A 24,332-nucleotide genomic window follows, 5' to 3' on the forward strand; every position below is an offset into this window, starting at 1 on the left:
AAGCCTCGAGGCGAAGCGAAGGTTGACAAAAAAAGACAAGACGGCAACGGAGAGGCAGCTGGGGACGAAAGCGACTGCGGCGGCCAGACGCAACCGCGCAGTGCCCGGAGACATTAGCGGCCAAACGCGAGAACGCCGCCGGAAAGCAAGACACAGAGAAGAGACACACTGCACGGGAAGAAGACAAAGCGAAACCACAGGGGCGGCTGGGGGCGAAAAGACTAAAACAGGCTGTGTACGCGTTGCATTATCTTTCTTCGTATGACCCAGAACTCTTGTCACCTCTCCGGTCAACGATCACTTACATCACCTCGAGGACTGTCCTTTCCCCCGCTCTGTGTCCCTCGCGCCCAGACGATGGACACAGCGTAGCCCGTGCTCAGAGAGTTGCGAGTGTACGCTGATTTCTCTGGCTTCTGACCCGGAGAACGAGTTTCTTAGCTGCTCAGTTCTCGCCCGGCGGGCGTTGTTTCATTCTAGGCCTCGAGCAGTTCCCCTCGGATGTTTGAGACAACGTTCCGCGTCTGTGTCTCGTTTTTGTGCACTGGCCTTCAAATGCATCTCTTTCTGTTCTGGTGTGCTACGTGTCGAGCGACACCGTTGCGCAAGCGCTACGGTTCCGCCGAGGCGCGACTCCGCTCCCGCGAGGCTGAAAACGCGTTTTCAATGTAATTTAACGTCAACTGACGAAAACGCCGCGCTGTGTCGACGATTTGCGCTGCATGCAAGCGTCCATGAAAACGAAACCCACACTGTTTTCTCTCCGATACGGGTTGTCACGAGAAGTATGAAGCACCTGTGCAACTCCCAAAGATTGCAGTCTTGGACGAAAGGCGAAAGAAACGCGAAACATCGAAAGCCGACAAGCACGGGCTCATTTCCCCACCTTTGTGAGAGACGCCAAGAGACAAAAAACCACTTCTCCTTCAGTGTGCAGGCGCCGGGTGCGTCTCTGCGAGAGAGGCCAATGAATCCGAGGAGACACAGCGCGAGACAGATACGAGAACGTGGAACCGGAAGACAAGAATTTCTGTGCATTCCCTCAATGACTCTCCATGAAACGCGCGGGTTCTACGCTTCCCGCCTTTTTTGTGCTGCTGGACGCCCGCCCCACGAGGACTCCCAACAGCCATGGCAGAACGCGGCGCACGAAAGGGAGAAGAACACACGACAAATCACACGCGCGCGTTATGAGACCGAGTCGCCTTTTTAGCCTGAAGCAAAGGCGCCGTGTAGCTCCGGGTTTCTTCTCAGACGGCGAATCACAACGTGGGAACGCGGCGGCGCGAGAACGTCCCGGACCAGAACAATTAAAGGAAGTTCCAGGAGGGAAGACCTAGAGAAGCCCACACTTGGCGGAAGCGTGGCGCAGCTGCAGAGAGAAGACACGCACACCCGAAAGAAAACCCAAAAGGCTCTTGCCGAGACTGTGAAACTGTACAAAAGCACTTCTGTACAGAGGCTGACGGTAACGGGCTTACGCCTCGACACGAGTGCACTCGGAGACGCATTATGTCGATCAGCATGTATATATAGGACTGACACAACCAGGCGTCGACTGTAGTACACATGTGCAAGCCTCGGTATCTGTACATATGTCGAGTGCTTGACAAAAATGTCCAGACAGCTGGACGCCCCGATTGGTTCAGACCTGTCTGTCCACAGATGCGCATACGCGTCTCTGGGTCATCCGGCCGCTGACGTGGGGTGCGCCTTCTGCTTACATTTCCTTGAATTCCTTGTAGGACATAAATTCGTCGCGACGTTTCTGCGCTCGCTGCCACGGCCCGCTTGCCTCGGAGAAAAGCCCGAGGTCTCGAGTCTCTCTCTGCGTCGGTCCTCGCTCGCTTCTTTCGTCCACTCCGCTGCGCCTGCCGAAACTGTCTTCCAGGGGATGTCTGTGAGTCGTCTGCGGGGATTCCGCCCTCGCGCGCTCGCGCCGAGTGTCTATACACCCGAAGTCCTCTGCATTGCGCCACGGGGGCCGGAGAAAGACAGACGAGGAACTGTGGAAGGCTCCGTCGATCTGGCCCGGATTTGCGTTCTTCCGCGCCTTTGCCTCTCCAGACAACGCAGATTCGAAGCTGCATCCATGGCGGAAGGAAATGGAAGAAGACCGAGCAGACGGCGGAGCAACGCCTGGCTGTCGAAGGTGGCTGAAAAGCTGCTGCGTTGTGTGCAGCGCGAGATCGTCGATCTGAAGGAAACGCGGCAAAAAACGACAGCGAGACAGCGAGCGTGCCCGGCACAAAGATGCGCCAATTTGGTTTGCGAGATTTTCCCTCGAACCCCACAAAGCGCGAACCGGGTTAGGGTTTAGGGCGAGGCAGATACGCCGGGAGCCTGGCAGGGATCCGAAACCGAAAAGAGCATAAAAAACGGAGGGGAGACACCGGCAAGGAACGAGGAAGACAGCGGAAGACGCTAGATGGAGGCACGAGACCCAAAAGAAGCAGGTGCGGACGAGAAGAGTGGGAGGATCCCTCACCGTTGTGAAATCGAGACACGCCTCCTTCAGCTGGCAAACCATCGACGGCGTTAAGATGACTGAAGGCAAACCGAGAGCGACGCCAAAGACGGGAGCGATGCGCACATACGCCACAGGAGAGCCTCAGACGAGGACGGTTCATCGCGCGTTTGAGGCAAGCACAAGGCGCTCTCAGCGCACCTCTGCAGGTTGTTCAGAGAACGCAGAAAAACGTCTCGCCACACACGTAACCACAGAGATGTCCACACCCCCCCAAATCTGCGTCTGCGGAAGCCCACAGCCACACAGAAACTTGTATCAAGAGCCACACATAAACACAATCGCATGTAACGTGCACATATAAAGACCCTACATAAAAGCGGAGAGTAGGGAGCGAGAGATGAAGACATGAGCGACGTGACTGACAGATGTTCAGTCTAGAGATAGCATTCACCTACCTCGGTAGATGAAGCAGAAGACCTCCATGACTTCGTCGAAGTGAAGGCGGCGACTCCCACGCCGATCGAAAAGCTCAAAAAGAGCTGAAAGGAAACCCGCGAGTCAGCCTCCACTGGCGCAGATAGACGACCGTGCAAATATGCTCACAAGGAGCGTCTTACATTATGTGCACATCAAGCGGCAATCACGACGGTCCACGAGCCGTCCCGAAGCAGACAGCTCTGCATAGATGCCTGCTGTATGCGGACTGGACGTCTTCTCCCCATATATATGTATATGCTTATAGATATATATGCATATAGATATATGTATATATATATATATATATATAGAGAGAGAGAGAGAGAGACAGAGACAGAGGGAGACTGGAAGAGAGAGAAATAGAGAGACGGAGAGATATACAGACAGATAGGTAAGGAGCGATTGATAGAGGGATATATGAACGGTACACATAGAGGTGGTGTGATCCGTGCATGCAGAGAAAAATGTAGATTCATCTGAGAGAACTTCTCCACTCTGAACGGCGGCCTGGAGATGCATGCGAGGTGAACAGTACCTTTTATTCGGTCTTCGTGACTTGCGCGGCACAGTTGAGGTAGGCCTCGCACTGCCTCGAGGAGGTCAATGATTTCGTTGTTGCTTTTGTCCAGAAAATCAAAGGCTTCTGAGTAAAAAGGAAGCGCGAACCGACCGAAAAAAGATGAAACACTGACGTCTCTCGCGAAGCGCCGTTCAGAGCGTCCTCGTCCGGTCCTGAAGCTTTTCCGACACGCCGAGGACTCGCCATTCTCTCATGTTTCTGTCCTTGCCACAGCTGGTTTCTTTTTCCGCAGAAGCCACCGGCCGCATCGGCGCACGGAATGCGGAGTGCAGACACTGATGCGTTTTCGCCACTCCGAGACGCCACGGTTTCCCTGTTGCTCTTCCCGCCTGGAGGCCTTGGAAACCGCGCGCGAGCCGCCAAGCTGGACACCGACCTACGCGTGGACTCTAGTACGCTAATAGGCGTCGCCTGCGTCTCGAAATTCGTTTCAGGAAACATTTCTTCTGCCTACGGTTCAGAGCTTCATCCGAAACGTCGAGAGTGGCGGAGGAACAACCTGACGAGGCAAGAAGCTGCTTCACGGTGTGGATGAAACCATCGCGCCACACGTACATGCCTGGGTACTTGTCGACGAGCGTTCGCAGCACTGAAAAAAACAGGACAATGCTACGGACAGAATGTAGACAGAATGCGAGCTGAAAAGCGTCACAAGCATCTGATGCTGCCTTGTCACCAGGGGACAGTGCGGAAGAGACGCCGAGATGCGAGAGAGAAAACATTTCCCCTGCTCGACTCCTGACGGCGTCTCGCGTACCTCATCCTATATATGCACATACATATATATATATATATATATACATATGCACCTATATAGCTGTATACGCGCACGTGGTTTCGGAGACGGAAACGCACGTACACGTGGCTGTCGATCTCTGAGTCCGCCATCCGATCTAGTTCCTGTCGCCAGCTAGGCAACGCTTGCGTGAATTCGGGAAAGTCACCTAAACCTGAATATATATATATATATATATATATATACGTGCGCCTGCAAGGGGGAGAGTCACAAGACGAATACGTGAGAAAAGAGGTCGTGCTTTTCGCTGTCACACCATTGTAGTACCTTTTTGGACGGGGAGGAGAATGAGTTTTGTTTCCTGTCTCAGCTTTTCGACATCCACGACGACAAACTCGGTCTCGTCCTGCGCCATCTCGTCGCGGGTTCTCGATCGGCCCCAGTTGTCTTCCCGATCTGCCCCGGCCGACGCTGCGGATTCCAGAGAACCGTCAGATGTGAGGTAGCTCACGGAGGAAGCCGGAAAAGACGAAGACGGAGAAGTTGAAGAAGAAGGCTGAGAGGCTGCGAGAGCGTCCGACTGGGAATCGGCGGACGGCGCTTCCGCTTTCGAACCCCCAAGAGGAACGGAATCAGAAACACGTGCTTTCTCCACGGGCTGCGACGGAGGCGCCGACGCCCCAGAAGCCGATCGAGACGCAGGCGAGACAGAAGGAGAGGAAGCAGAAGGTGGAGAGGAAGCAGAAGGTGGAGAGGAAGCAGAAGGTGGAGAGGAAGGAGACAAGGCTGAGGAAATCGATGGTATCGAGAGGTCGTGGACGACGTGGACGGCGTGGGGTTGCATCTTCCGTCGACCTCCGCTAGCTGGTCTGGTGGCGACACCGCAAAGTAAAAACTTGAATCAGTTCACTTCTCATCCGTGGTTTCGTCTCGACGGGGGTGGACCACGTTTTGTGTCTTCTCTGTGTCAGCCTTCTGCCGCAAGCATTCCATCGGCGAATCGAAAAGAGTCCCGTGTTTGCCGGGAGGCCAGCTTACGCCCCTCTTTTGGCGGTTCGTGGTCCGTTCTCTTTTTAGTCCCTTCTGGTTCCAGTTCCCAATCTCCTGATCTTCGGCTTACCTCTGATTAAAAGGTTCCGCCATCTGCTTCATCAGCTGGAGAGCGTCGTCATCCTGCAGCGCGCGTGTGGAGTCCTCGTCATTCAACTCGTCTTCGTTCTCTTCTTCTTTCTCTTCTCGCTCTCGCTCCCGGCGAGCAGACGCCACGGATCGGCGTGGATGCCATGAAAAGGCTTCACAGCCTTTCTGGCCTTCGCTGGGGAAATGGAAAATTTTCCCATCCTCACCTGCGAGCGCTTCCACCCTCAAGCTTCGTACTCCGAACCCGACGAGGGAAGAAGAAGGAGGAGAGTTGGGAGACGTGAAGGACAGAGCGCTGCAGAGAGGAGACGCGGAGCAACTTCGGTTCAGCTGCGGGGACAGACGGAGTGCAAACTGCGCATGCGTCCTCGAGTTGAGAGAAGAAAGATAGAAGACGTGCCACGCGATTCGGCACCGCGTGTGTTTGGGAAAAAGAGAAGACGGTCCTGGAAACTGAAGCTCTGAAGGAGGACGATTGCATGCGTTCCATCTTCGCATCCAGGAAGAAGAAGCGAGCGACGTGGAAATTCTCTCTGCTGCACCGGAGCTGCCCGGCTTCATTGTGGTGGAACAAGCGGAGAGAAACCGGTGGAAGGCCGAAAACGGAAGAGAAGAAGACTGAAAACCGGGAACCGAAACGGAGAGGAGGCGAGGAAAGGAACTCGCACGAGGACAGAAAGGGGTAAGGGAAGAACCAGACTGAGAGGAGCGTCCGATGCGACGCCTTTTCTCGCCGAGCTTCCGACTCAAAGCACAAGGAGAACAGAAAAGACAGCCGTCACATTTCGATGCGTTGTCGGCGGCAAAAGGAGGAAGGAAACCCGCCTGTCCGAGAAGGGCGCGGCAGGCAGAGGGAAGGAAAGATACCTTTTTTCCGCACTCTTCTTCTTGAAGAGGGAACAAAAAACGCAGGAGACCTTACGATAATAAGAAAAAGGGGACAGAGACACTCTCGAAGAGATCGAGGAGAGAAAAGAATAAAATCGAAGAGAGAGAAGACACGGGGAACCCGAGTCGCAGAACTGACAAGCCAAACGAAGCGAAAGCGCGACGCTCCTGTTAGAGAGCGAGACCTTTAAATGTAACAAGCACGCGTCGGAGAACATGGAGAGAAAAATTTCATCCGTCAACCTTGGAAAGACATCTGTGTAGTAGCGAAGGATACTTGCCTGTCCTCTAGTGTGTGTGTTCTCTGCTCGTCTCTTCCCGTGTTCGTACAGCTGCTCGTGCTGCTAAAAGGACAGCTGCAGTGGACTCGTCGAGAAATGCGCTCCCGAGGAAAGAGAAGGACACCGTCCTTTTCTTGAGAGAGCGAGGTGAGCAGTGTCCCCTTTGGCGCTGGACACAGGTTTATGATAATTTCGGGGTTTTCCACAAGCGTTTGAAGGTGTACGGGGGACGACGCAGCCACGCAGGAAAAAGGACTGGGCAACGCGCCGAGGTTCTTCTCTGCGAGCCTCAGGCTCGGCTCCAGCCGTCAAGGGAACGACAAGAAATCGACAAACAAGAGCGAAATGTGGAGATCGAACGAGAGACAACATGCCAAAGGGACACCCAGTGAATAAAAAGCTGACACAGCAACTGGCACGGGCTCCCGTGCGCGGCGCGCCTCGTTCATGTCTCGCTGGATCCCTTCTGAGAGCTCGGCCCCCCGCGGAAAAAGAAAAAGTTCCGAAACGACGAAAGCAGGACACAGGAAGTCCGCTGTACGTGCAGGCCAGGCACGGAGCAGCAGACCCAGAAGCAGCGCGTCGGAAAAGAAGCGAGAAAAACTTCACGAGCATTTCTCTGCGAATGCCCGGAAGAATCAAGGAAAACCGCCAAGGGAAGCAGGGTCCCTCGACGCAACAGCGCACACCAAATTGCCATACCACGCGCGTACGGGAAACTTGGTGTCAGGGCGGCTTATATTCGGAGACAACCGGCGTCAAGACAGAGAGCCGCGAAGAGAAGTCAACACGCGCGGTGTGTGTGGTGTGTTTTCGCGCGGCAGGCACGCGTTCTATTTTTTCTGGAGGGTTGTTTTTTTGGAGCGTTTCTCTATAGGTTCGAAGTTTTAGTCGATGAGAATAAATGCACTTCCTGTGAACGGCCATAATCCAGGAACAAAGGCGAGGGGAACGCGTCAAATCCCGAGCTGCACAGAGAGGCGGAAAAGGCGAGTCATCCCTTTTGCCTCGCGCGTGACGCGAATGAGAGAAAAGCATGCATATACATAAATAAATGATAAATGAGCGGTCGAGCACACCCGAGCGCAGTGCGCTGCCCCTCGTCGAGGCCTGCGAAAAAAGGGAGAAAAACGCCGTCGGTGCGCTGCACTGTCTACGCAAAGCCTTCGGAACGTCGCTCTGATGCAACTGTTTCGTTTTTCTCGTGGAAGAAGAGCCGATCCGGAGTTTCGTCGCGTCCGAAATCTGCGAAGAACCCGCTCACGCGGCGAGGAATCGAGGAATGCAGACACGTTTTTCGTGAACTTCGCGTTGTCGGTGTTGTGACCAAGGTCCGCCTAACACACAGCGAAAGCCGTGAGTGTTTTCTTCGGTGCGCAAGTCTTTCTTTCTCTGTTGCACACTCTCGGCAGTCTCTCCCGCTTCGGGCGATTTCTTCCCCCACCGTTTTTTCTGCCGCCGCGGTTCCCTTCCTGTGGTCTCCGACTCGCTTCGAACGCCACAAGAAAGCGCCGAGTGGGAGCATAAAATCCTGGAAGAGCGAGAAAAAACGAGAAAGCACTTTGCGTCTCTCTTTCCTTTCCCACACCCTCGCTTGGTTTCTGCCTTATTTCGCTTGTCTCTGTCGTCGGCGGCCCGCTCCAATTTCCGTCGGCTCACCCCTGTGTGTCGTTTCGGTTCCGCCAAGAACGGTGTGCTCTTCTCCAAATTTTAGCGCGTCTGTCGCCGCCTCACCGTCTGTTTATCTTGTCTGTTTTCTCAACTTGTCCTCGTAGCTCCATTCACGTTCATCGTGCCTGTCTCTCCCTCCACTCCTTTGTTTGCTTGTGCTCGGAGGATCCTTCGCGGCCTCGCTCAAATCGTTTTGGTTTCCTCGCACAGACTGTTCCCTTTCTTTTGCACTCCTCTCTTCATTTCTCTTTACATTCCAAGTGGTTTCTCGGCTTTTCCGCCTTTCTGGTTCTCTTGTTCACGCGTCTCTTCTGTCGCACTTGTCTCGTGTTGCCTGTCACTGTCCCCTGTGTCTCCCTGAGAGTCTCCTCCCGTAGCAAGTCGCCGTACGTGCTCTCCGCTTCGAATTTCGCCCTGTAGACTCGCCTCTGGATTCGTTTCTCGTGGCGCTGTCGTGTCCCCCCTTTCCCATCTTCTTTCTTCGCATCCTTTCTCTTCAACATCTCCTGTTTCTTCCGCAATCTCTCTTCTTTGCTGGTGTCACGATGTCGCGCCGTTCGCCCTCGCCTCGCCGCCGCCGCTCGCCGAGTCCTCCGCGGCAAGGCAGCCGAATTTTCGTTGCCAACCTCCCTCTGGATGTGACTGAGAACGAGTTAGAAGATCTCTTCTACAAGGTGAGAACTGACCTTCTCGGAAAACGAAGGCCTGGGTGAGACCGGCACAGGATGACAGTCGCACCGAGAGCGGGGAGCGGAAGAGAGGTACGAGGCGCGAGCGACGCAGAAGAGGACTGCGATAGGCTAGCACGCATTGGGAAATGCTCTATGACCGTCTTCAGGAGATCTACAAACTCTTAAGGTGGAGAAAGGCATAACAAAACGAGCCATTTTAATCGCTGACTTTTCTGTTTGTCAACTCGTCTCTCTCTCAGTTCGGGAGAATCGAGGACATCGAGCTCCGTCGCGACCGCACGAATGACTCGACCATCGCCTTCGTCCAGTTCGCCGACTATAAGTCCGTTTCCCACGACTCGCCGTTACGTTGCTTCTCGCATGCATCTCCTCACATTCTCAGCCTGGGTTTTCCAGAGACGCTCTCGAGAGTGCCTTCTTTGTCTCTGGCCATATCAAGAGCCGTTCATGGGAGGGGCCTCTGCCGCATTCATTGCCACGGATCATGCCCTCAACGCCTCTCTCTGCGTATCCCCCATCCCCCCCAATATCTCTATTTATACACATCTGCTTATGCTACTATATGTATATATATAAGTATATGTATATGTAATTATGTGTATGTGTATATGTATGCGTGCATGGATATGTCGACGGCTATGTACTGGGAGCCATGGAGAGAGCGCTGCCGAGAGGGGTATTTGGGCCGATGGTTGCGCTGCCGTCGCTGTGTTCTCTTGATCCGAGGTGTCGAGAGCGCATCTCCGTGGCGTTCGGTTGCAACGCCTCTCTATCGCCGCCCTCTGCACTCTTTTTTTACGTGAACGCCTTGCGTACAGAGCCGCCGACGAAGCGATTGAGGGCCGAGACGGCACGCGTCTCGGATTCCACCGTATTCGCATTGAGAGGTCGAGACAGCGTCTCCGTCGACCAGGCGAATTCGGCAGGAGCGACCGCAGCGGCTACGGCCGAGAAGGCGGCGGGAGTGGACCTGCCTACGGGCCTCCACGCAGGTGAGTTTTACGACGGCGATTCTCTGAAAAGACGAGCCGTCCATGAGCGTTACAACACCGGCGCGACGCGCTCGCGTGGTTCCAGACCTTCCCTGTGCCGAGGGACTCGGCACAGGGAACGTCGCGTGCGGGGAATGCACTCTGTGGTGACGTTTCCCTTAGGCAAGAGCGTCTCTGAGAGAGACACCCGCAACGCCTTTTTGTCGCTTTTTCGTTCCTTGCCGCGTTTCGGCTTTCCCTGCCCTCTGAAACGCCAAGAGCGCTCAAACGAGCTGCGACGCTCCAACCCCGTTTTCGTGCACGCCGGCGCGCGCCCCGTGTCTCCGCTCGTGTCTCGTTTTTTCTGGGTCTTTTTTCGCGTGTTGCCGACTGCCCGAGCGCCGCTCAGCCTCGGTGGTTAGGATGCGGCTAACCACGGTAGCCCTCTCGGCGTCTTCTTTCTTCTCGTCCGCGTTTCGAGAGGTATTGCAGTTGAGGTCGAGCCTTTGGCGGTGAACACTAGCCAGTCTCCCCTTCTCTGCGCAGGACGAGCGGCGCCACGCGTAGTCACGAGGGTGGCCTGGGCACTGCAAGCTCCGCCCGTGCTCGTTTCGTCTGGGACGCCGCGCAGGGGCGACTTGCCGCAAATCCGCGAAATCGCTCGGCGCACGATCCTTGGGGGCCTGCGCGGTGACAGCTGAGAGTCAGGAGGGCGGCGGGGGCATCAGTTGCCGAAAAAACGGTCCAAGGATGAGGGTGCATGCATGCGTCCCTCGGCGCACTGTATGATCTGTACGTGAAGTGCTCCCTACCCGTGTCAACACGCCAAATCCAATCGCATTTACAGAACTATGCCTATATATGCATATGTTTATATGTATATAATATGTATATATAAGAGCATGTTGTGTTTTGAGGGTCCGGCAGGCGTGAAGAGTGCTCTGAAATGTGAGTGGCGTTTGAGTCCTCGGATGGTGACCTGCAGACGGAGCGTTTCGGCGTGGCGAGGAAAGGGCTGTGAGAGGTAGCAGGGCGCCGCGCTGCAAACAGGATAGAGTGCGTTGCGTTGCGGCGAAAGTAGACGAGGATCTGTCTTCTCGGCGCGAGAGCGAGAGTCCGGGCAAAGCGAAAGAGGCGCGGCAGCGTGCGAGGTGGCAGTGAGTGGCCACGAGGAAGGGAGAAAAAAGGAGCAAAAAAGCGAAAAGAGGAACGGAAACCGCCAGGCGCAACGTGTGAGACGTGGACGCAACGGCATGGACCCTGGAGAGAGGCGCATGCAGCGGCGCGTGCGTCTTTGTGGCTATGAGGGCGGGCGAGGCGCGCGACACTGGCGTGAGTGACTGAGGGAAGCGACGCCGGACACAGAGGGAAACACACGCCTTTTTGGGTGACACCGGCGCTTCTGAGGGGGAGACACATGTCTCCTTTAGGGAGACGCACGGCCCTTCAGTGAGTAGAGAGCAGAGTCGGCGAGAAGCTGTTCGGTGTGAAGGCGAGATCAGCAGACGAGCTGAGAAGGAAGCGAAGGCGTCGGCGCGTTCCAAGTTCAAAAGCGGATTAGCAGAGAGGAATGGGCAGCGCGTGTGTGCCTTTTTGGAGGGCCTCGAAAAGCGGGGGAGGGACAGAAAAAAGCAGAGAAGGAAAAGAGGCGACTCGTCGCCCCCGAGAGACTTGCCTTTTTTTAAACAAAACGGGGCCCGAAAGGGCTGGGCCAGCGACGGTTTCCACGGAACACGCCAAAATGCAAAGGCGCCCGTTCTAGACTCACTGCGACCAAGGATCAGGGTCTCCAAAGAAGAGGCTGTCCCGCAGTGTGTGCCGCCGGGAGAGACGAGCCTCTGCCCGTTCTATGTCCTTGTCGTGCATGCGTTCTTCGTGTGCTGTCTCTTCGCCCCCACCCCCTCGCGCGTCGCTCTCTGTGGCCTTTTTCTTCGCTCCCAGATTAACCTCTTCGTCGGTCTTCTGACTTCGTCTTTTCTCCCTTTCTCCACCTCTCTTCCCGTCTCGTTCTTTGTCCGCGCTTCGCTGTGGGAATTTGCTTTTTGCGGTGACAACGCACAGGCGCGAAGGCGCATGCAAGAACGCTTTTTGGTCGCTTTGTGCCCAGGTCGGAGTTCCGCGTGCGCGTCTACGGCCTGCCTCCCACGGCGAGCTGGCAAGACTTGAAAGACCACATGCGTCGCGCTGGAGATGTCGGATACGCGAACATCGACGGAGGCGTAAGATGAGAACAACCTCGCCCCGATGGAAACGCTTTCCCGGAGGGACAGACAGACACACGCAGCTTCGAGATCACATCCAAGGGCCCATGCAAATTACTCTCATCATGCACGCTTGTATTCCTGCTGACAAGCATGCTTGCATGCATGGCTATATATATATATATATATATATATACATATATCCAGTGCTTTGTCTATCTGTCTTTTGCTCGCCTGTCTTTCGCTTCTCCTCATTGTCGGCGCCGCCCTTCGCGTTCGTCTCTCTGTTTTTGCGTCCAGGTGGGCGTTGTGGAATATTCGAATGGATCAGACATGGACTATGCCCTCCGCAAGCTCCACGGCAGCGTCTTTAGAAACATATTCCACACGGCGAAAATCCGAGTGGAGAGAGACGTAAGTTGTAGCCTTCGGAGGCCAGGTGTGGGCTCTCTGTGTGCAGCGACACTCAGCGTCGACCGGTTCCGGCTTCTGGTTGACGACGCGTCCTGTTTGCCTTTTTGTCTTCTCTTTTCAGAGTGGCGACGATTACCACTCTCGACGACGCCCGAGCGTGGGGCGCGAACGCGACAGGCAAGGCAACAAACAGCGTTGTAGTCGCCGACTTTGAGGCGGTGCACTAACACGCACGCAGAGGGAGATACAGTTAAACGACAGAAACCTGTGCGGGTTTGAAGGCAGGTGGCGAGCGCCAGAGAATCCCAAAGGTTAAAATGTCCCCGGGCAAAGAGAACTGTGGAGGAGCGAAGAACGTGAACCTTCGCCTGAAACGCGAGAGGGTAGTTGAGAAGGTCGAGCAGCAGGATGAGAACTTCGGACGCTGCATGCGACAACTGCCTCTTTAGCGTATTTTTTCCATGTTTTCTTCCTTCTCGTTCCCCTGGAGACCTCCACGGTGTCCTCACTTTGCTTCGCTTGTCTCGCGCAGCGCGTCATTCGTTTGAAACGAAGTTTTTCAGGGTCTCACAAGGGTGTTCTCTCCTCGCGAGGATGTTCGCGAAAGTTAGGGATCTTGGCTTCTGCGTGCGCCTCCTTGTTCTCATTTTAGGTCGCGGCGCCGCAGTCGGTCTCGTGGCCGGGGTGGCTCACAGTCTGCAGGGGACTATTCGTCTCCGGAGCGCCGCGGCGAGGACGCGGAGCGCGAGCGTCGGAGACGCCGAGGCGAAGGCCACGAAGATGACGAGGGACACGGTCGGCGGTCTCGGAGCAAGAGTCCGGGCGCGCGCCGACGCCGCAAGAGTGGCGAAGGCAGCGATCGCGAGCGTGAAGAGAAGCGAAGACGCGACGACGCAGGCTGCTCCGACGAAGAGCGAGCGAGGTCGCCGGACGGAGACCGAATTCCTCGCGAGGAGAGGGCGAAGGACCGGGAAGGCGAAGACGGGAGGAGACAGAGGAGCGTCAGCAGAAGCTGCAGCCGAGACTCGAGGCGCGCATCTTTGCCTCGCGACGCGTATGGGAAGGAAGATGAGGAGGAACATGAGGAGAGAAAAGGTGATGGGAGGCGAGACGGTCGCGGAAGGTCGTCTTCCCGCTCGCCTTCCGAGGCCCGCAGCCGGGGCCAGAAACGCGAACGCGAAGACGAGAGAGAGGACGATCGGCGCAGAGGCCGAGGCGAAGACGAAGAGGAGACGCACCGAAACGGACGAGACAGAGAGGAAAGATTCGAAGAGCGCGAGGCGCGCCGAGACCGAGACGGCGACGACCGGGAGGACAAGGACGGACGCCGCCGGAGCTTCGAAGACCGAGAAAGCACGCGGCGCGGAAGGAGAGAAGACGACGCGAGATACTCAGTCGACCGCGGAGACAGAGACCGGGACGAAGCGTGAATGGAGGAAGAGAATTGGAGAGAGAGCCGCAGAGACAGGGCAAGCGCGCCAGCAGGCCGGGGGCCGAACCCATGACCCTGGAGAAACGACCAGGCGGGCAAGAAAGACAGACGCGGAACGCACAGGCTCCAGAACCAACGAGGAGTCCAGGCTGCAGATGGTGAGACAGTCCGAGAGAAAGCGCGTCTCTCCTCGGGACTTGCTTCTCTCTCAAATGTCTCCGCCCCTCTGACAAGGCGCGCGTTTTCGACCGGCGTTCGCGAGATCGTTGAGGAATGAGAAAGCGCCAGGGGGAGCGGGCGAAGGGAGAGGGGCAGCTGGAAGGCTGTCTCAGGTGTGTGCGACCGGTTGGCTTGCAAAGGAGAAAAAACGCGGAGGGCCTCTCAGCGCTCTTTTCTCTCGCTATTGCCTTCGCATGTGCTACCGCGTCGTCACGCCCAGAGGAACAAATCGAGCTGGTGCGTCTGTTCCACAGACGCAGGCGCGGCAAGCAAAAACAGCGAGACGTCGTTTGTGGTTGCCTGCGTCGTTGCAGGCTCAACAACTTGTGCCGAAGAGAGGAGGAAAGCGCGAGTGGCATGTGGAGTGGCATGCGTGTCTCTGACGCTGTCTCCCCGTCATTTCTTTGCGACTCGTCAGCTTTTCACGTTTCGTCCAGCTCCTCGAGTCGCGTTCGTGTTTCGGACAGCGACACGGCGTGCGCAAACGGCTACCAGTCGTGTTTTCTTTCTACTCACAAGCGCCTGTAGCTGGGTGCCGCCGCAGATATGGATGTAGCGAACCACGTGACTCTTCATTTATCAGGGTGTATCGGCGATTATGTGTCAACGTAAACTTTCTGAATTCATACATGTATGTTCTTCGTACAGTTTGTATCGTTGTTGCATGCGTATGCGTACCACACGCGTCCCCACCTTTTTGGATCTGTCCACGTCTCCATTGTAGGACTTCGTATTCACTCTACGTCCATAGTTTTGTATTTGTGTTTGTCTTTGGTAGATAGTTACAGGGTGGCAGATGGTGATTTTCCGATTGCATGCGATCGTAAACGTGGATGCGCGAGACGAGGAAGGGAACCGAGATGCTTTTTCCTGCGGTTTCTGCGGTGGGAAACTGGCAGGAGAAGAATGAAACCGTTTTAGTGTACTTGGACAACCAGCGAGGTGGGCGACAAAGCTGTGCGATCCCCTGTGCTGTTTTCGTTTCTGCGAGAGGGTGTGTCAAAAAGGGAGGCTGCGTCCGTGCATCGTGGACGCATGCTCCTTCACTCTCTCTCGCTCTCTTGAGAGTGTCACCAGACCTAGGTTATGCATGCGTCTCTCACATGTCGTGTTTCCCGGATCTGCGTCTTCTCTCGTCTGTGCATTCCATCTGCCTTTGTGAATTCTCGCCTCCCCTCTCTTGTGAGGGGCCTCACCACAATGGAGGGGCATCAGGCGTCTCCTCCTGTCTTTCCTCGGGTTTTCCCAGGCTTCACCACTCGCATCTCTGTGTGTACGCTGACCTCTCCGCACCTCTCGCCGCGTTTTCTCTCTTCGCCTTGGGCTCGGGAGAACACGCGCAACTGCCGGGACGCGACTGCGCCGGCGAGGCGTTTGCGGCAGAGTCACGGATGTGGCTGTGCTCATCGGATTTATTATCCGTCCGAACATGAAACGCCTTACAAGCTAAAATGAGACAGAAAGCACCGACGCTGCGGTCATCTTTTGTCCTGTATCTCTCTCGCCTCACGGCGCCACAAACATACGCTTTTCCTTCCACGTCGAACCAGATACTATATATGAAGAGGTAAACATGTAGTTACATGTTTCCGGCAGCGATGCAAGTGGTGTAAACAGCTGGGAAAGTGGGCGTCATCTCTGAGGGACTATCGTGCGCGTGTAGAGAGAGGAGGAGGAGTGAAACAGAGAATCAGAAACGTGAACATCTCAGCGTCCAGATGTAAAATCAGGCGTCTACGGCTACGGTGAGGAGAGCAGTGAGAATGGCGGTTTCGCCTGTTGCAGAACGCCCAGGTTTGCCACCTTGTGCAAGGGGTTTTTTGACGGCGAAAAGAGAGACAGGTTTTCGTCTTGAAGGACATGGAACCTCTTTCGTAGGGAATTTTTTCATTCGATTGACAAGTCGATTCAAAACCACGACGCCCTGTAGCCTCCGCCTGCGGAAAGTGAAGTGTAGATGCGGGATCGTTGACGATAACACGCGGCACAGTTAAAAAGGCGTGACACTCACAATCCGCCAAGAAATATATATACATATATTTGTGGAACAGGGGAAATCCTGTCTTTTGTTAGAGAAACCGTCGAGACGGAAAACGGGAGACACACGTGTGATGCCGATGACGTAGCCTCGCAGCCAAAGACTCCGAAGCGCCTCTCTTGCTTGCATGAGACAGGACTGTGGCAAGGCGAAGAAAGAGTCGTATAGTGACCGAGCGCTGATAGAGAGAAACGCGGCACACCCCTATATATATATATATATATATATATATATATATATGAATAAGTGAGTACAATTAAAACACAAATACGTGCACGTGTGTATATGTAGATATTTTTACAATGCAGCTGTGTCCAAAGTTAGGCGTTTTGGTTGTCTCGATCTCTACAGCGCACAATTCTCGAAATGGCCTGCAGACGTTCGTGCCGCTAACAGAAACCGCATGCGTTTGACAAGGCGCGGAAAAGGAAAAGCAAGAAACACTTCTTTGCAACGATTGTATTTCGGCCAAGTAGGTACATGATGGGAACCCGGCGCGGATGTCGTTTCTTCCTCAAGTGGACGGACAGTAAATACAAGAGCTTTGCGTTGTCTGTCGCAAGAACAAAAGTGAAGCTGTCTGTGGTGTCATGGCTAACGTGGTAGATTTCAGGCTGGACTCAGAGAACCAGAAACCAAACTGAGATCTTAAGAGTTGTGGAGCGCGACAGAAGCAGCCCCACTGGGAGGGAAAAAGCATAATTGCGGGTAGATTTACTGATAAAAAGATTGAGTGAAAGAGACGACACCCAAAAGAAACATCGAAAAAGAAGCGTCAAATACACATGCGTACGTGCGTACATGTGGAGAGAGATACGCGAGTGAAAACGTAACATATGTATATACATAAAGCGATGCGTACATGAATCTATTTATATACCCATATGCATATATGGGGTATCAAGAGAAACGTGGAGAGATAACCGGATAAACGTTTCCTGTTTGTTCCAGCCGTTGAGGACCGATAGGGGCGCAGGAACTGTCGATTCTTCGCTTTTCGTCTAGTCCCGCTGTGGCTGGTGGATGCCGAACTGCCGAAAATGATGGGAGCGCAGAGACACCGCAAAGAACTGAAGGTCGCTCGAGAGACTCAGATTGTTTGGAAAACCGCGAGGAAGCACAACTTGTCTGCGCACGCCTCTCGTGTCCTCCGCCACAAAAGCCCTTACTCAGCGCACGTCTCCTGAGTTCTGGGGCAGAGAGGGTGCAAGGTTTTCCAGGCTCGGCGCAGCGCCCTCTTTCTGTCCTTCGCCCTGAAGACCGGCTGTTTCTAAACAGACGGACGAGGCCTCTGGAGACAAGGAGCCCTGGCCGACGGGGCCCGTAGACTCCGCCTGGGAGACGGGGACGGGGCTGGGACCCGTCGTGTTCGCGGGAAGTTCTTTCTTCACCTTCTCTGTCGCCTGTGCCGCTGTGAGAGGCGGCCGGGATCCCTCCGTTTCGGACTCGCTAGCGCCCGGGACGGAGACGCAGGCGGCTGCGGCGTTCAGAGACGCGGCGAGGCTCTTCAGCGCCACTACACTGCTTTGTCTCTTGCTTTTCTGCAGAGTGTCTGCCTCTCCAGGCAACGAGGAGGCAGACGAGCAGGCGAAGACAGGCCGCGATGAAGAGGGTGGGGAGAGCACGCACTCTGCAGAAGCAGTGAGGCAGTGACCGCCCGCTGCTCCGTTCGAAGGAAGCTCAGCACTCGACGCGGCGGAGGCGCAAGGAACAAATGGAGAGACGGGGGAAGTGCACGAAGAAGGCTGGGGCCCGAGCGACGGAACGAAGCACGAGAAAGGGAAGCAGGCCTCTACGCAGTTCGCTCTGTCGCTGGGAAGGGTAGAAGGAGAAAGTGGAGAGAACAGCGTCGACAGCGCGACGTGACCTAAGAGGGCTGAACACCAGAACCCCACACAGAGAGGCCAGAGGGGGAAAGTGGACAACATGTCAAACGAAACGCTCGAACGTTGATCTTGCACGCGCGGCTGCAGGACACGCCTCGCCATTCTCCGGGCGTCAGGTTTAATCGCGCGTCAGCCGAACAAAAACCGCGGAAGGGATCACACGAGCGCGCCTCGGGGGGCTCTGCCGAGGATCCCTATGAGTTAAGGAAACGCACATGCCTTGGACAGTCTGTGGCAGTTGCGGCGCACCGTGCAGAAATTTCAGAGCCTGGGCACGAGGATGTACGAGCCTCGCGCTCCGCACTGTACTCCTATTAAGGCGTGTGTGTGTTTGTGTATATAGACATAGATACGTGTGAGCAGAGATAGCACTATTTACCTAGATCTGTCTCTATATCCGTACCTCTATGTGTCGCTCCAGATCGCTCTGTCTAGACCCATCTAATGCCTATCACTACATTTGTAGATAGATGTTTGTATGCGTTTTCTGCGTCTGTGTTGGGATGTCCTACGCATGCCAAAACGGGAGATGCGAGTTCCTCTTCAAGTGGCGATGAAGCAGTCGCAGGAACGTTGTGCATTTGCATGTGGCCACCGTGGCGCTACAGATGGATATCGACAGATACAGAGATGTGGAGACCGAGCGACACATGCGCACACCCGTATGCCTTCGGGCGCTATCGCGACGCGGGCACCCTCTACCAAGCGCGCTCGAACAGCCCTCGGTTTCCCGCTCGAGACAAATCACCGAGCGGGCGCCTGATTCCCTTTTCTTTGGGCCCGTACCTTTGCACGTGGACTGCCGGTGGGTGTGGAGTTCGCGCATCGCCTCCAGCTCAGCGAATGTCATTTGAATGCTGAACACAAGTGGCGAGAAGAAAGGCGGAGCCGCCAGGGGCGCGTTCGCACATGCGGTGCACAGAAAAGAGGCGAGCCGGAAGACGCCGCAGGCCAGCAGAGAACACTGCAGAGCACAGAGACAGAACCGCGAGAGTCGGTAGGCGAGGTAGGAGAGGCGATGTAGCCGGAGCGAAAGCGCCGTGGCGCCGTGTGTGTCTTGCGGAGACGGTATGAAGGCCCCTGACATCTCTGCATGAAACTTCCTTTCGCATGGAAACGGACGAACCTTAGTCGGCTCCACTTGCAAGGACTGCGTCTCTTGAGACGACTGAGAATCGCCTCGTAGTTCCGAAGGTGCGCGACTCTGGTCGCCGAGCTGAGAAAGGCGAAATGATCTCGGTACGCTTGCAGCAGCTCCGGGCGCAGCCCCTCGACAGCTTCGTGGAGGAAACTGGTCACACGCAGAAAACAAAAAGAGAATCGGGGAGCCTGGGGGCTATGACCGACACAAGGTTGAACCGGCAACAGGAAAGGACGAGTCAGAAGATTCCGCAGAGACAACCGGGTGCGTCGTTTGAGAGAGAAAGACTGAGGTCGCGGGCAAACGTAAATCTGAGCCCTATAGCCTCCTATTTAATGGCAGACTCTCCTGGTACGTTAAAGGCTGAGATACATAAAAGGGGCGTAACCGAAGTGGAATCACTTTAACGCCGTAGGGTGCTCAGCATCTAACGAGGTAGTAGGTGTGAAGAACGTGCGCAGTCTCAGAACTGGCCACGCCCAGACGTGCGCAAAGTTGTGGGTCTGAAAAAACCGGCAGCAACCGAGATAGCTCAGCGACAAGAAAAGACGAAAGACGCACGACCGGCGCCCGCGCACGCGCCGGAGAAAGACCGCGACAAAGGAAGAAGCAACTCCGACACAGCGCCTCGAGGTGGTGGGGCGTTCCCTGGTTTTAGGACGACCTTCTCGGTGCGGCGCGCCGAACTCTCCGCGGGTCGACATGCCCGGTTGTCCTCAGAGGAACGTCGCCTACTGCAGCTCGCGAATGGCGACGCGGTAGAGCAGCGAAATAGGACGCGCGGAGATGAGGCAGAAAACAGGGATAAGGCAGGACGAACAAAGACACTGGCACAGGGCGACAGCGGGTGCACTCACTAAAAGAAGGTTCGTAAGGCATTACAAATGTCTGCACGAAGTTGCTCGAGAGGAGGCTCCATTTCTTCGTCCGAATCGAGCCAAGCGGCTGAAAAGTCGTCTTCCCAGTCATCGCTGTCGGATTCGCATCTCGTGTCTAAGTCTAGCTCCTCGCCGTCTCCCCTGTCCACTTCGGCTCCATGTTCCCCGACTCGGCGCTTCTTCGTCTCGCGACTCAGACCGGAGAGACCGGCGACAGCCTGTCTCGCTGTCTCTCCTTGGTCACTCTGGCCTGCATGCAACAAGTCAACGAGCTTCGGTCGCCACAGTTCTTCCTGTTTTCCTGCATTCAGCGAGATGAAGCTAACCGGCCGGAGATGCGTGGTGGGAGGCCTCTGGCCGCCGGCCGTGTCCTGGTCCCTAACGCGATTCGCGCCTGCCTCGTCGCTGCGATGCCCCGGCACAGCTTCGCGTTCTCGCCCCTCCATTCTCTCCGCCGAGGAGGCGAGGCAACTCCAAGCCTGAAGCAGCGCACTCGAGGCACTCGCTGCCTGCGCGAGAGAGGCGCCCGCCGGCGCGTCCATGTGTGACGGAAGGAGGCGCGTGTCTCCTAGCGGCTTCTCGCCACTGGGGGCACCTGTCCCGCCCGCTCCCGCAAAGAGCCCAAAGAGGTCATGCATGCAAAAGAGTCTCCTGCGGCAGCAGGGGAACGCATGCGGAGACACCTCACAGCCTTTCCCAGGCGTCGCCGCCCCGTCTTCAGGAAGGGCCGCTTCGCTCGCCGGCACACTCGAACTGTTCGGAGCCGCGGCGTGTGAGTGCGGCGGTTCTCTCTTAGGGTGGGGCTTCGAAGGCACACGAGGTCGGGCCGAAGACGCTGGGGGCCCCGATCCAGCCGCGTGCCTTGAAGACGCACGAGGCGCCTTCTTCCCTTCCGTGGTGCCTGCGCGCGGCCTCGGTTCGCCGAGGCCGCAACTGCGTGGCTGCGAGTCGCCCGTAGAGCCGCCGCTGCCTTGCCCAGCCCTCTCCCGCGCTGAGGCCTCTCCTTCGCTGTCCCTGCCTACGGCTCTGCCGCTCCGTTTGTCGCCTTCCCCCTCCTCTCGAGTCCCCTTCCTGCAGCACCCCCGTCCCTTTGGGTTCTTGTCTCCTTCCTCGCCTCCTGCAAAGTCTTTCTTCCCACCTCGAATGGCGTCGCCTTTCCGGCCTGCGTGCGCCCCAGCAAAGGCGGCGCCTTTGGCGCCGTGACCCGCGGCGGTGCACACAGGGCGAAGGGGCGAATGCACCAGCCCCGACGCTCCGGCGCTGCTTGGCGTCGTCACAGGCGCCTGAGCAGAATGGGCCTTCGGGTCGCTCTCCGGAGGTGTCTCCTTAGAGGCGGCGACTCCCGTAGGGCCAAGAGCAGGGGCCGCAGCCACACTGTGCTCGCAGTGATTTGAATGGGGGGTGCTGGTGTCTCTTCCGAGACTGCTGACCTCGGTCGGCTGAATCGCCGACGGCGAGTGCCCCAGAGCCGTAGGAGGATTGCCGAGACTCGGGCCAAGTGTCCCCGTCTCGCCACGTGCCGAGAGGGCCCTGTTCACGTTTGCGCGACCGCCAGCACGGCCGACTTGAGCTGGAGGGACGCCATGTCGAGCCGGAGGCTGCGGACGGGTGTGAGGCTCTCCCCCCGGCGTTGTCTCCGACAAGGTTCTTTCGGAGGTTCTTGCGGTTCCGGCGGTGACGCCTGGGGAGACTCCGGGAACCCCAGCCTCCCCCTCGCTTCCCGTCCCGCCTTCCGCGGTTTCGGAGGAGGCCTGGAGGAGAGACGAGGACGGCGCATGCAAACCGCTCTTTCGTTCTCCTTCCGGGATCGCGCTCGCACGGGCACCGTCTGCCCCCTGACGAAGAGGCGGTGCGTGGGGCTCGACAGCAGACGCCGGCGCCTTTGGTTGAGGCAGGAGCCTGATTGGACGCGACAGCGCTGGGACCTGGCGGGCGGCGGGCCCAGGGGACTCGAGCCGACTTCGTAAGAGCTGCTGAAGCAGGTGGGCTACGGGCAAGAAGCGAGGCACGTGGAGCGAAGGCGAGACGTCGTCTCCGGCATGCCCACGCGTCCCTTTGTCTCCGAGCGAAGACCTTTCTTCTCCCCCCTTCCCTGTCTCTGAAGAGGCTCCGCCACACGCAAAGAGACTCTCCACAGCCTGGGCGAGGCGCTCAAGTGCGCCTTCCACTGCGGAGCCGGCCTGCGACGAAGACGAGGACGCGACCGCCGCAGGGAGACCCGAGGAGTGTCGGGCAGCGGCGGCGGCGCCCAGGATGTGCTCTCGGAGCTGGCGAAGAAACTGCTGCTTCGTGTCATCGACCGTCTTGTCTTCGTTCTCCCCCGGTTTTCCTGTTCTCTGTTCGGGACTTGTGCGCGCCAAACGGTCTGCTGACATCTCGAGCAGGCTGGCGGTCTGAGGAAAAGCCGAAGGACTGCCTCCTGCCTCCTCCGATTTCCTGGTATTTGCAGGCGGTGAGGCGGCCTCCGCCACAGGGCTGCAAAGCAAAGACTTCTGGAGAGAAGGACCGGATGCGGCCGAGAGTTGGGACGCGAGGAGAGTTGGCAGAGGCGCCGAGGCAGGGGGCTGGAGCCCCAAACGCGGAGGCCGGGGAGGCTTTGGAGCCCGGGCCTTCGCACCAGACCCCTCCGTCACGCGCTTCGCCCCTTTAGGGTCCTCAGGAGACGCCTGGCAGACCGCGCGTTTTGCGCCTGCAGCCGTCGGCGGGCGAGTCGCCTCGTCAACGGGGAGAGGCGGCGAAGGACGCGGATGGGAAGAAGGTGAGGTACACGAGGAGAGCGAGCGGTTGTCTCCCGGAGCGGGCGCTGGGTGCTCCGCTCGTGTGTGCATTTGGCGCCTTTTGTCCCTTGTGTGCTGAGGCGCAGAAGACGACGAGGGCGAGGAGCGGGGCGAGAGGTCGAGCGGCGGGAACGCGTCACTTTCGTTCCCTTGGAGAGACTCCGGGCTTGACCGGAAGGGCGGCGACGTCCCCGGCTTCGCAGGGGGTGAAGCCGAAGCAGAGGATGCCGTTCTGTGGGGCGGCGGCGCGAGCGGAGACACTTTGGGCGCCGACGTGGCAATCGCGGCCAAGGTGTTGGATGGCGACACCACGGTTGAGCTCTCCGAGGAGGCAAGATGCAAGGCGAGAAAAGGCGAGGACTGCTCGGAAGAGGCGCAAGCCTCAGTGGGACCAGGTGCGAGACTCGTCGCGGAAGGCAGACAAGAAGGAGACGCACTAGCTCCGGATTGGTGGGACGGGCCTGGGCACCGAGCCAGAGACCCCACAGATGCCTGAGAGTGAGAGAAAGCCTGAGACGCTGACGGAGAAGGAGAGGAAACTGAGGCAGAAAGGAACGGGCGAGAAGGTGGAAGGGCCGCGGGCAAAGCAGAGGAAGCAGGGTGAGAAGAGGCGTGCGGAGTGCTTTGCGGAGTGCTTTCGGGAGCGTTGTCGCCGGTTGTTCTCAGCGTTTTTTCCGCACTTTGGTTGTGGATTCTGACAGCCTTCCGAGAACGTGGTCCGCTCTCTTTCTCAGGTGCACACTCCTCGTTTGTCTCTCGGCCCTTTTCAAGAGCAGGGGTTTCTGTCTCGGCTTCTGGCTTTGCCATGGTGCTTGTCATTTGGCAAGGAGCGTAAGGACTCAGGCACTTGCGTTTCGGGTTCCTCGTGCGAGGAGCACCGGTCAATCCACGGCGAGAACTGGAGCAAGGGAGATGAGAAAGAGCAGCGAAAGGAGAAGTCGAAGAAGTCAAGGGCAACAGCAGAACGTCTCTCTCGGCTTGCCTCTGTCTCTTTATCTCACATGTATCTCTCTCCCCTTTACAGTCTGCTTTCCACGGATCGTGCAACCTCTCTAAAGGCAAGCTACTCTCTTCCTTTTCGAAGCCTCTACTCCCTTCACCGGTCTTGTCTCCTCTTTCTCTTCCTCTTCCCTTCTGCCTTCTCCGCGTCTCCTTCCTCTTTCTCTTCCTTCTCCTGGACTCTCTCTTCCACTGCTCTTTCTCGTTGTTTCTCTTCTTGATCTTCTTTCTGCCTTCACGTCCCCAAAAGCTGTCCTCGAGAGGACCAGGAGAGGAAGAGGCGAACCAGTGGGAGCGTCAACTGATGGCCATACCTCGTCGAGGCTCACCGGCGCAGCCAGGCGCCGACATCCAAACGGGGCACGAAACAGCTGCGACGGAACTCCCGCGAAGGAACGACGCGCCCCAAACGCTTTGGAGCCTTACGAGCCTGGAAAGCCT

The 24,332-nt window shown here is 56.9% G+C and overlaps 3 protein-coding genes across 3 annotated transcripts; 1 reads left to right on the forward strand and 2 right to left on the reverse strand.

The window, feature by feature from the left end:
- Positions 1-1,209: 1,209 nt before the first annotated feature.
- On the reverse strand, positions 1,210-5,964 carry NCLIV_010620 (conserved hypothetical protein; the record flags this gene model as incomplete). The annotated part of the gene is made up of 8 exons (XM_003880577.1): positions 1,210-1,372; positions 1,725-2,197; positions 2,489-2,547; positions 2,926-3,009; positions 3,483-3,590; positions 3,982-4,116; positions 4,591-5,132; positions 5,384-5,964. The coding sequence occupies 8 exons, from the start codon at positions 5,962-5,964 to the stop codon at positions 1,210-1,212; spliced, it is 2,145 nt and encodes a 714-aa protein (XP_003880626.1).
- Positions 5,965-8,788: 2,824 nt separating this feature from the next.
- NCLIV_010630 (cDNA FLJ53078, highly similar to Splicing factor,arginine/serine-rich 1, related) lies at positions 8,789-13,951 on the forward strand (the record flags this gene model as incomplete). Its single annotated transcript, XM_003880578.1, has 6 exons — positions 8,789-8,917; positions 9,175-9,257; positions 9,754-9,927; positions 12,014-12,125; positions 12,408-12,521; positions 13,217-13,951. 6 exons carry the CDS (start codon positions 8,789-8,791, stop codon positions 13,949-13,951), a joined length of 1,347 nt encoding a protein of 448 aa, XP_003880627.1.
- Positions 13,952-17,379: 3,428 nt separating this feature from the next.
- NCLIV_010640 (conserved hypothetical protein) lies at positions 17,380-23,711 on the reverse strand (the record flags this gene model as incomplete). The annotated part of the gene is made up of 4 exons (XM_003880579.1): positions 17,380-18,086; positions 18,883-18,953; positions 19,223-19,387; positions 20,095-23,711. 4 exons carry the CDS (start codon positions 23,709-23,711, stop codon positions 17,380-17,382), a joined length of 4,560 nt encoding a protein of 1,519 aa, XP_003880628.1.
- Positions 23,712-24,332: the final 621 nt, after the last annotated feature.

Source organism: Neospora caninum, chromosome IV (assembly GCF_000208865.1).
Source record: "Neospora caninum Liverpool complete genome, chromosome IV".
In the NCBI taxonomy this organism is placed as follows: Eukaryota; Apicomplexa; class Conoidasida; order Eucoccidiorida; family Sarcocystidae; genus Neospora; species Neospora caninum.